The sequence below is a fragment of the Macaca mulatta genome, chromosome 1 (assembly GCF_049350105.2).
Source record: "Macaca mulatta isolate MMU2019108-1 chromosome 1, T2T-MMU8v2.0, whole genome shotgun sequence".
NCBI classification, from domain to species: Eukaryota; Metazoa; Chordata; class Mammalia; order Primates; family Cercopithecidae; genus Macaca; species Macaca mulatta.
In genome coordinates this window covers 218,144,815-218,156,833 of record NC_133406.1, presented here as the reverse complement: position 1 = coordinate 218,156,833, position 12,019 = coordinate 218,144,815, and the positions used below count along the sequence as shown (strand labels likewise).

The 12,019-nt window shown below is 52.1% G+C and overlaps 1 protein-coding gene across 6 annotated transcripts in view; it reads left to right on the top strand.

Moving 5' to 3' along the window:
• EPHB2 (EPH receptor B2) overlaps positions 1–12,019 on the top strand; it is a 206,064-nt gene that overhangs the window by 146,855 nt on the left and 47,190 nt on the right. For all 6 annotated transcript variants that reach the window (XM_077970544.1, XM_077970568.1, XM_077970563.1 and 3 more), the window contains exons 4-5: positions 5,894–6,049; positions 7,819–8,154. In XM_077970544.1, coding sequence (XP_077826670.1) covers positions 5,894–6,049; positions 7,819–8,154 — 492 coding nt within the window. The remainder of the gene's footprint in view (positions 1–5,893; positions 6,050–7,818; positions 8,155–12,019) is intronic.

Genomic DNA, 12,019 nt, shown 5'->3' with positions numbered 1-12,019 from the left:
TCAGCGTTCAGTGATCTCAAGTTGGTAGCTCGGCATTTGCTCTGGTGGGAGTATTTATACCACACAAATTGGCAAACACAACCAATCAGGGCTTCTTTTCCCCTCCCCTGCCAGTTTAACAGCACACCACTGCACACGGAGCATGTCTTGTGTGCTACAGTGGAGGTGTGAGCTGGCACTGTAGGAAAATGGAGGGCAGGCCGCCTAGAAGTGGGCACACACATCAGACTCACCAATCCAAGGGGCCAGGGAGATGGGGGAGAAGGGCATTTGGGCAAAGGGACCAGCATATGTGGCCCGACGTCCAGGGAACTGCAAGCAGATGAGAGAGGTGACAGATGGGGCCAGAGAGGTTACAGTAAAATGGTCAATCCTCCCGGTCAATCCCAGGGAGTTTCTGGGATACAGGACTTGCAGTTTGAAAACTGAGATGCTTTGGTCAACGCCCTGGTCAACAGGTCCCTGGGAAGACCATGGGGAGAACAAATGGGAGGCAGAGAGGACCGTGAGCCTGATGATGGGCTGGTAAGATCGAGATGACTCTGGTGGTACCCAGACAGGCACGGACTCAGCTAAGCATTTTCTCACCCACTTTCTCCTCTGATTCTGATGGCACCCTGTAAGAGGCACATTGATTCCATCAGCCTGTATACATCAAGTGCCTACTACGGGCCCGCTGCTCTGCTAGGGCCTGGGGAAACCACAAGAGCCGGACAACCCCGGCTCCTCCTCCCTTTCTCCAGGTACTTTCAGTGCAGGGAAAAAGACAACACATAAGTTGACAAACCATTTTCTAATATAATTACGAATTGTGATGAGGGTCAGTAAGGAAACTGAGATTGAGACGGAACACAGCAAGAGACAGTTGCTTTAGCCAGGGTGGTCAGGGTGGGCCTCTCAGAGGAGGTGACATTTAAGCTGGGGCCTGAAGGAGAAAAAGAGCTAGCCATGGGAAGAGCAGGGAAAGCATTTCAGGCAGAGGGAACAGCTTGGCCAAAGGCCTGGAGGTGAGAACGGGTTTGATGACCACAGGCGGGAGCACAGTGAGTGAGGGGAGGAGGGGGAAGCAGCCAGGAGACCATCAGGACCAACGTCACAGGCCTTGTAGCCAGGCTAGGCGTGTGGATCTATTCTGAGTGCAGTGGGGATAAATTGCACATGAGGGAGTTTTTAGACAAGGTGCCGCAGGTCTGATTCATTTTAAACAGATCACTCCAGAGACTGTGGAGGATTGGCAGAGAGGCCACAGTGGAGCAGAGACCCATTCAGTGGCTGTCTCTGTCATTATTCCATGCAGGCATCATTAGCCCCCTTTCCAGATGAGGAGACTGAGTTTCAGAGGGGAGAAGGTCTTCCCAAGCCCACACACCTGTCAGAGGTACAGCTGCCTTCCTGTGTTTCAGGTCTCATTATCTTCTTTCCACTACTGCACATGACATGCAGATGCCAGCAGGACAGGTTCCCTTCCCACCCAGAAGTTGGGAGCAGTGTGGCCCCCTGGGTGCTGTGGACAGTGGCCACCCAGACCTCTCAGAGGTAGCTGATGGGAGCTGAGGCCCCAGCGCACCCCACGGTCACACAGTAGACTTGGGATCAGAATTGGCCTGTGCTACTGAAGAGCTATGCCTGTCTGTTCCTCTCTGGGCCTCAGTTTTCTCAAATGTCAACTAAGGGGGTAGGGCTCGATCGCCTTCCAGCTCCTCATTCATCCACCCATCACCCGCTAGGAACCCAACATTATACTGGGAGTTTACAGTCCAGCCAGGTAGACACATTCATAAGTAATTAAAATAGATACCGTATACAAAAAAATTAGCCCAGCGTGGTAGTGCATGTCTGTAATCCCAGCTACTTGGGAGGTTGAGGCAGGAGAATCACTTGAACCTGGGAGGCAAAGGTTGCAATGAGCCAAGATCATGCCGATGCACTCCAGCCTGGTCGACAGAGCGAGACTCCATCTCAATAAATAAATAAAATAGACGCTGCCAGGGGGCTCAGAGAAGACTTCCTAGAGGAAATGATGTCTTAAAAGAGTCTAGGAGTTTGCCTGATGGCGAAGGGGAGGCATTCTAAGCAACAACAGCAGATGGACAAAAGCCAGGGGCGTGAGGTGGGCCTGGGGTGGACATTGTACCTAGTTGAGTGTGGGAGAGCACCAGACACTGAGGTAGGAGTGGTGGGCAAGTACCAGCCCCCTGGGGCCCAGGGGCCCTGCAGAGTTTGGGCTTCCCATGTCTGCTGGGGAGTTGGTGTGGACGTTTTCAAATAGTGGCTTCATTGAAATAAAATTCACATACCATACAATTTGCCTATTTAAATTGTACAAATCAGGCCACGTGTGGTGGCTCACGCCTGTAATCCCAGCACTTTGGGAGCCGAGGTGGGTGGATCACTTGAGGTCAGGAGTTCGTGACCAGCCTGGCCAACATGGTGAAACCCTGTCTCTACTAAAAATACAAAATTAGCCAGGCGTGGTGGCGGGCGCCTGTAGTCCCAGCTACTCGGGAAGCTGAGGCAGGAGAATCGCTTGAACCCAGGAGGCAGAGGCTGCAGTGAGCCGAGATTGCGCCACTGCACTCCAGCCTGGGTGACAGAGTGAGACTCCATCTCAAAAAAAATAAAATAAATTGTACAAATCAATGGTTTTTAGTGTATTCAAAGAATTGTGCAACCATCACCACCATCAATTTTAGAACATATTCATCACCCCAAAAAGAAGCCCTGTTCCCCATTAGCAGCTCCTCCCCCTGCTCCTCTATGCCCAGCCGTTGGCAGCCATGCATCGACTTTCTGTCTCTTTCGATGTGCCTGTGCTGGGCCTGTTTCATATAAATGGAATCCTGCTTTCATGGCTGGCTTCTTTCACTGAGCACGATGTGTCCGGGGGTCGCCTGGGCCGTAGCATGTGTCAATGCTTTGTTCCTTTTTATGGCCGAATAGTATTCCAGTGTATGTGCCTTTGTGGATTTTTAAGTGACTTGGAAAGGTCTGCACTCCAGAGAGCTAGTTTGGAGAGTGGGTGGGCGGGAGGAGGCCAGATGGCATGAGAGGCTGAGGCATGGGTGGAAAGAGCTTTCTAGATGCTGGCAGCGGGGGGAGCGGCCAAGACAAGACCAGAGACTGCTGAGGAGGGAAGACCTAGTAATTGATCGGCTACAGGGGGACAGGGTAGAGAGTGACGCCACTTCCCAGGACAGAGAAGAGTGAGTTTCATGAAGCACAGTGCCATAGGTACAGAAATGATACAGTGCCTGGTGGTGGGGGTCGAACCTGGCCAGGCAACACAGCAAATGAAGGGCAGCTTAGGGCAGGGGTGGTCTGGGAATCTGAGAGGGAGCCAGGACACTGCCAGGGGGAGAGGGTAGCCAGGAAGGCAGTCCAGATGGAAGGGCTGGCACCACACAGAGGGGAGAGGGAGCAGCTACCCACTGGCAGCCCCCCGGGAATGCCCACAGATGGAGGAGGGATGCTGAATCGGGTAGGCTGTCTGCAGAGAGGGAGCAGGAGGAGCCTGATCTTGGGGCCAAAACCCTTTGGCATCTCTAAGGATGGTTCTAGACCTTCCTGGGAACCTTGTGCCCCCATTCTGTGGAGGAGGAAAGCCGTTCAGAGAGGCCGACTGCTTGACCAGAGCTGGGGCTGCAGCCTGCGTGTCCTGACTGCCCAGAAGCTCTGGGCAGTGCCAAGATGGTGAGACTGCCCCTTCATCCAGCCATCAGGGAAAGGTCGGTGCCCAAGAGGAAGACGAGAGGGAGGGCAGGAGGACTCAGGGGACCCAGAGCCAGTGCAGTAAACCTCATGGCCCCTTTGTGTGGTAGATGGTCTTTCCAGTGAGAATAGTGTAGCTCAGGGAGGTCAAACAGCTTGTCAAAGGTCACTCAGCAAATTGCTTTTGAACCAGATGGCTTAATACTGCCAGGAATTGTTACAAGTGTTTTTACATAAGTTAAGCAATATAAACTGACAACAACCCTAGGAGATAGATACCATTGTCCCATTTTACAGATAAGGAAACAGTTTAAGTGACTTCCCCGAGGCCACACTGCTCACACAGGGGGCTCTGGGTTTGCCAGCAGCCTGCACACTAACCACTGTGTTCACTGCCCTCCGGCTTGCATGGCCTCCAAAGCCCATGCTCATTCCACTTAAGCAGGCAACTCCAAGAAGTATTTATGGGCCAGGTGTGGTGGCTTATGCTTGTAATCCCAGCACTCTGGGAGGCCGAGGCAGAAGGACTGCTTGAGCCCAGGAGTTCAAGACTAACCTGAGGAACATAGTGACACCCCCATCTCTACAAAACAAAACCAAAAAAATTTAATAACAACAACAAAAGAAGTATTTATAGAGCACTTGCTGAGTGCAGATTCCAAGCTAGGCACAGGACAAGCAGCTGTGAGTCAGACATGGCTCTGATCCTGGGGGAGTTGAGAGCATGGCCAGGAGACCCCCAGAAAAATAATTATGGTGGGTAAGTAGAGCACTCTGAACCCAAGCAATGTTCTGGGCACCAAGAAAGGCAGAGTCTCTGAGGCCAGAGCTGGTTGAGGGTTGAGGGAGAGTGGTTTGCTAATACTTGGACTGGGAAGATAAGCCTTGAAGACTAGAGGTGGAAAAAAATGAACTAGGGAAATTTATGTTAATTGTTTATATACACAGAAACTAATGTTCAGAGAGGCTGAGTCACTTGCTGAAGAACCCACAGCACCCAGGCATGAAATGTACTCCCGGTGAGGGCCTGGGGGCCTGTGGATGGTTTAGCTGCATTTCATCCCAAGGAGACGAAATGTTTGTTGCAAAGCTCTTTCGTGTCCACCCACTTACCCATTGCACAATCCCTTCAAGGTATGATAGCAGAGCTGGGTTCATGAACCCAGCAGGCTGAAGCTGGGAGAGGGGCAGGGTCTAGACCCTCAGCCTCCTAATTCTCAGCCCAGGGCCAGCAAGAAGAGGAAGGTGGATCTGAATATGTGTGCACACAAGGCGGCTGCCTCTTATAGGCCCTAACCTCATACTCAGAGCTGCATGGGGGGTGGACTCCGTATCAAGGATGATGGCCACAGCCCATGGGAGAAGCCAAATGCAGGCCGAGTGCAAATGTGGGCCGAGTGCAAGCAGTGCCCTCCTTAGGCTGGCCCTGGTACTGCAGGCCCCTTTTATTAATATTTTAATAAATTGATCACATACCAACTATAACAGCTACTGTTCATTGGGCACCTATACTGTGCAAGGCCTTGTGCCATGTGCCTTACGCTTAAGCAGAATACTCACAATGACCCTACAGGGATGGGCCTTAGAATCCTAATTTTACAAATAAGAAAACTGAGTCTGAGTAGTTAAGCAGATTGTCTGGGGCTGCACAGCTAGTAAAAGGCCTAGCCAGTACTCAAAGCCAGGTCGGTCTGATTCCAAAAGTAGTGTTCTCTTCTGTTCTGCCACATCGCCTCTCTATGCTGCCCTAGGACTTTTCTTCTGCCGTGTAGTCATCTCAATTGTCTGCAACCCGGGAATCTAGTTCTAAGAATCAGCGCCCAGCCAGACATTAGTAAGCAAGACCGGAACCCATGCACACTGCCCCAGATGTCTTCAGATGTGCCTCATAACTAGGTCAGGATTGATTCTAGAGACCGTGACACAGCCAGGCTGGGATAGGTGAGGGAAGATTGCTGGGAGCCCTAGACAGCTCACGGACAAGAAACTAGGGAGCCCTGGCAGAATAAGAACTCCCACGTTGGGGTCTGGAGACTTCAAACGCTTCAAGAGATGAGATTTTCCAGCAATGGTGCTGCAGGGCCCCTCTACGAGGCTGCGTGGCCCCTGCCTGAGACTGCGTGGCTCGTGACCTCCCTGAGTCTTCATCTGGTTTCCTGGTGACTCTCCTTGTCTTCTCTCTCAGGTTGTCCATCTGGAACTTTCAAGGCTAACCAAGGAGACAAGGCCTGTACCCACTGTCCCATCAACAGCCGGACCACTTCTGAAGGGGCCACCAACTGTGTCTGCCGCAATGGCTACTACAGAGCAGACCTGGATCCCCTGGACATGCCCTGCACAAGTAAGTCCCGGGGCCCCTCAAGGGCGATGCCTGACCGAGTCCCAGGTCTACCTGCAGAAAGGCTCAGAGCGAGGGCTGGGTGCCATCCGGTCAGAGCGAGGGCTGGGTGCCATCCGGTCAGAGCGAGGGCTGGGTGCCATCCGGTCAGAGCGAGGGCTGGGTGCCATCCGGTTACAGCCAGTCTTTCCCTGGTGGGAAGAGAAATGGAAAAGTAAGGGGCATCAAGAAAGGGGCATCCTGGGGTGGCCGTGCTCCCACCATGCAGACACCATGGTGCTGGCGTCTGGCTCCTTACCCCCTTCTGCTGAGTCACATGAAAGATCCAGTCAAGGTCTGGATTCACAAAGGGACAAGGGAAGGGAGGCTTGGCAGGAGATGAAGCAACACAGGTAGTGTCTGTGGCAGAAGAGGCTGCCCAGTGTTCTAACCTGGCAGCGGCTGCCTGAATCACAGGCCAAGGTCCTCTAGGAAGGGGCTGACTAAGAGCACGGCATCACAACCCCTGTATCTGTCAGGGATGACGTTCAGCTGTAAGTAACAGAGCTGACCCTGGTGGCTGAAACTGTACAGATTTATTCTCTCACCCAAAAGGAGCCCAAGGCAGACAGTCCTGGAACAGTATGGTCAATCCACGATGGCCTCTGGGGCCTGACTTTCTGCCATTCAGGGTGGCATAATCTTAGCTCACTGTAGCCTCAACCTCCTGGGCTCAAGTGCCCTCAGCCTTCTGCCCTCAGCCTCCTGAATACCTGGGATTACAGGCGTGCACCACCACACCCAGCTAATTTTTCATACAGGCAGGGTATCACTATGTTCTATCTAGCCAAGGCTAGATTTGAACTCCTGGGCTCAAGGAATCTTCCCACATCCTCCCAAAGTGCTGGTGCTGGATGACAGGCATGAGCCACCACACCCAACCTAGTTTTGGTTCTTTTTTTTTTTTCTTTTTCTTTTTTGAGATGGAGTCTCGCTTTGTCACCCAGGCTCTGGAATGCAATGGCGTGATCTCAGCTCATGACAACCTCCACCTCCCGGGTTCAAGTAATTCTCCCACCTCAGCCTTCCGAATAGCTGGGATTACAGGCACCCGCTATCATACCCGGCTAATTTTTTGTACTTTTACTAGAGACAGGGTTTCCTGTGTTGGCCAGGCTGGTCTTGAACTCCTGACCTCAGGTGATCCGCCTGCCTCGGCCTCCCAAAGTGCTGGGATTACAGTGTGAGCCACTGTTGTTTCTGTTCTTAAGGTCACTTCATAGTCCAACATAGCTGCTGAAGTCCCAGCCATCACACACATTTTAGGCGGCAGAAGGGGGGAAGGACAAAGGGACATGCCATAGTTGTCTGTCTCTTTTTAAAGAAACAGTCCTAGTCAACAACTTCTGCTCTATATCAGTGGCAAGCACTTAAACACAGGAGGCTGGGAAATGCCATCTTTTAGCTGGACATGTTGCCACCGTGAATAAAGCTGAGCTGTTCTAAGGAAGAAGGCGAAAATACATACTGGGCAGGTATAATTCCAAATGCGAAAATACTATCCTCAGTAACAAACACTGAGCAGGTTGGAACCTGGAGGGAAAGGTTTGAGCAGGTGTACGGCAGGCTAAGTTATACTCCAGAAACACCTCTTTGGTGGGGAGACAGGAGAAAGAATTTAAGGAGGTCCTTTCGGAGGCCTGGGCTGGAGCCAGAGCAGTGGGCACAGAGTGATCAGTGGGGGATAGTACCCCCTGAGCCCCCCACTGACCAACACCTCTCCCCCGCCCCAGCCATCCCCTCTGCACCCCAGGCTGTGATTTCCAGTGTCAATGAGACCTCCCTCATGCTGGAGTGGACCCCTCCCCGCGACTCTGGAGGCCGAGAGGACCTCGTCTACAACATCATCTGCAAGAGCTGTGGCTCGGGCCGGGGCGCCTGCACCCGCTGCGGGGACAACGTGCAGTACGCACCGCGCCAGCTGGGCCTGACCGAGCCACGCATTTACATCAGTGACCTGCTGGCCCACACCCAGTACACCTTCGAGATCCAGGCCGTGAATGGCGTTACTGACCAGAGCCCCTTCTCGCCTCAGTTCGCCTCTGTGAACATCACCACCAACCAGGCAGGTAAGCGCTTCCGACGTGGGCCAGGGTAGTGCCCCATCGTGCTGTGCCAGGGAGGGCACACGCAAGACTCACAAAAGACTCCTTCACATCTGTGGAGTGATTTCTTCTTTTCAAAGGTTTTTCATGTGATCCGTCCACCTGGGAGAGTAAGCGCTACCTCTTCATTGTGGTGGTATTGGTAATAATTGCTCCCACTTGTTGAGTGCATATTATTGAAGGTAAAAGTTAAGCTGCTGTAACGAAAAGATCCAACATTAGGTGCCTTAAAGAACGTGGACGTATTTCATGGGAGAATCCAGAGGTGAGCAGTCCACGTTAGCGGGGTGGCTCTGATCCACTCAGAGACTCAGGGACCCAGGTGATTTCCTCGTTTCCCCATGCCCCCTGCTCCTTATCTGTATGATCCAAACTGAGTCTCAGGCATGTCTGTGGGAAGAGAGGGAAGACAGGGCAGCATGATGTTTGAAGCAAGGTAGGTAGAGGCAGCATCTTTCTCTTCTGCATGCATTCCACGGGCAGGGCCTCAGTCACATGGCCTCACTGAGACCCAGGAGAGCCCGGAGGTGTCATCTCTTGCAGCCTAACTTGAACCTCGATCACAAGTGCTTTCTGTGAAGCTCAGCCCACTCCAGTCTAACTCCAGCGAAACTCTCCTGAAGCTCACCTTTACTAACCCTTTCTGTGGCCTCGCGTCATCCTCCACCCACCACCCTTCTTTCCCTCACAGCGAAAAAGGAAGTTGCCGAACACCGCAGTCTCCCCTCCACCCTGTTCTCTCTCTAGTCCCCACTCACTTGGGCTCCTAGCCTCCCCTCTCCACCAGGACCGCTGTCCTCAGTGTCACGTGAGGCTGAGTCCCAGAGATGCTTCCCAGCCTCATCCCCACCTGAGGGCCACATGTGATTATCGAGGACATTATGCTACCTGTGGGTAGAAGATCTCACGGTTGGCACTGTGAGCGTGCCCCTCAGTTATTCACTCAGCAACCTTTGCCAAACCCCTGCAGTGAGCATGGTCAGGGCCGTGTCCATGGAAGAGCTGAGGGAGGCCAGGCCGCAGGAGGGAAAGTGAGTGGGCCTCCAAGCTGATCTTTCTGATGTAGGGTAGGGCCCACACGGTAAGCATGCAGGGATCCAGATGTGGAAGTCCAGACCCAGGAAGTCTTCCTGGAGGAGGTGGAATTTGACTTGCAGTTTGAAGGACCAGTCAAAAATTTTTTTTTAAAGATGGAGTCTTATATGTTGCCCAGGCTCCTCTTGAACTCCTGGCCTCAAATGATCCTCTTGCCTCAGCCTCCCAAAGTGCTGGGATTACAAACAAGAGCCATTGCACCCAGCCAGTAGAATGTTGAAAGGAACAATAGAAAAAAATGGCATTGAAGGGAGGAAGGGCATGCCAAGGACATAGAAAGAAAGAGGGCAACTGGCTGGGCACAGTGGCTCACGTCTGTAATCCCAGAACTTTGGGAGGCCAAGGCAGGAGGATCACCTGAGGTCAGGAGTTCGAGACCAACCTGGCCAACATGGTGAAGCCCCATCTCTACTAAAAATACAAAAATTAGCCAGGTATGGTGGCACATGCCTGTAATCCCGGCTACTCAGGAGGCTGAGGCAGGAGAATCACTTGAACCCAGGAGGCGAAGGTTGCAGTGGGCCGAGATCACGCCATTGCACTCCAGCCTGGGCGACAAGAGCGAAACTCTAAGAAAAAAAGAGAGAGAGAGGGCAACTGACTCCACCTGGTTGAGGGGTGTTTTCCGTGCATGACCTCACTGCATCGTTGTGGCCTCTCTGAGAAGGAGGCATCCGTGTCCCCATTTCACAGATGATGCTCAGACAAGTTGAGTCGCAAAGCCAGGAAGAGTGAGAGGCAAGAATTGACTAGCTCTGACAGACTCCAGTCCTTGGGCGAAGTCCTTGATGTATCCACAGCACCTTGAGCTTGTGGGTCTGATTGTGCATTTGAGTCTGTGTATGTGTGAGTGTGCTGTCATATGTGTTTGGTGACCATGTGTTTACAACGCATATGACTGTGGCCATGTGGGTTCTGTATACATGCATTTGTGAGCATGGATGTGTCAACCTGTGGGGCCTTGGGGACAGGCGTAGGGGGTATTGTGTATCTGAGCATGAGTTTGTACATCTAACTGTGTCTCTGCCTGTCTGTGTGTTTGGGTCTGAGGAGTGTGGTTTTATTTGGGAATGTTGGTGGTGTTGCTGTGGCTGAGAGGGCATGTTTGTGACTGACTGAACTGTAGTTCTTTTGAGGCCCTGGGTGCCTTTAAGCCGCACTCAGATTGGGGTCCAGAGGGAGCTGACTCAAAGGAGGCAATCTGAGAAGACCCTCAAAAACCAGTGGGGCATAGTGGCGCTTGCCTGTAATCCCAGCACTTTGAGAGGCCAAGGTGAATGGATCACATGAGGTCAGGAGTTCGAGACCAGTCTGGCCAACATGGTGAAATCCTGTCTCTACTAAAAATACAAAATTTAGACAGGCGTGGTGGTGAGTGCCTGTAATCCCAGCTATTCGGGAGGCTAAGGCAAGAGAATCACTTGAACCCGGGAGGCAGGGCTTTCAATGAGCCAAGATTGTGCTACTGCGCTCCAGCCTGAGCAACAAAGCGAGATTCCATCTCAAAGAAGAAAAAAAGCCAGCAAGTGATAGAAAAGACCTCTAACAGTTTAGAAAGCCTCAGCTGTGCGTCTCTCTGGCTTGACAAAGCTCTGAACTGGAGAAACCCAGGACCCCAATGGGGGTGGTGGAGAGAGAACTCTTTCTAACTGGTAGAAGCCAGAAGGAAGCTCCTGGAGCCCTTTCCCTGGTTGCAGGGAACTCTCCTACATCCATTTGGGAGCTCTGCAGGTGGAACTGCCTACTCAAGACGCCTCAGCTTATTAGCAGCTAGAAGTGGTTCTGGGCTGCTGGGATGGACCCTGCTGTCTGGAGCGGGATGTACCCAGGAGTAGAGATGGGGCGGACTATGGACGTGAGGGGTTTCCAGGGAATAGACATACAGGGAGAGCCCTCAGGATTTAAAGACAGAGAAGCAATGAGAAACAAGCAGTGGATTAGGAGCAGAGACCTAGGCTTGGCTTTGCCATTCATTTGCTGCATGACATTAGCAAATGAACAGCATTCATTTAGTCAGTGTATGAGTCAGTTACTCCTGCAATAATGCTGCATAACAAAATCACCCCACAACTCAGTAGTTTAAACAATAAACATTTATTTCCTCACTCACCAGTGTGTGGGTCAGCTGGGGTTTGACTAATCTTGGCCGTGCTCTCTGTGCTGGGCAGGAGTCCAGAATGTGAGTTGGGTTCAGCCTGTTTCATGTTTCTCCTCATTCTCCTTGGACTGGCAGCCACCCCAGACTTGTTTCTCTCAAGGTAAAGGGTAGGAGCATGGAGGGAGCCAACCATACCTCATTGGCCAAAACAAGTCCCACGGCCAAGCCCAGCATCAGTGGGATGGGGAAGTATACTCTATGCGCAGTGAGTGAGCCCTGCAGAGTTACTTGGCAAAGGATGTGGGTACCTAATCCTATCACAGAAAAGATCAATGACTGGGGTCATTGATCTAATCTACCATGCACATGAAAATCACTTCCTTCCTCTGAGGCCTCAGTTTCCCCACCAAATTTTACATAAGAACTATATATGAGCACAAGTTCCAGAACACAGATATCAGTCTACCCCAGTCCTGCTGAATCAGAACCCCAGGCGTAGACCCTGGGAATACACATTGTTAACAAGTGACTCACGTGTTTCTTACCATCGGACAAATTTGGGAAACTCAGGTCTAACCCCCTTGAAGCCCTCAAAGCCCTGAGGCTTTGGGAATTATAACAAGTCTTTCCCCCTCT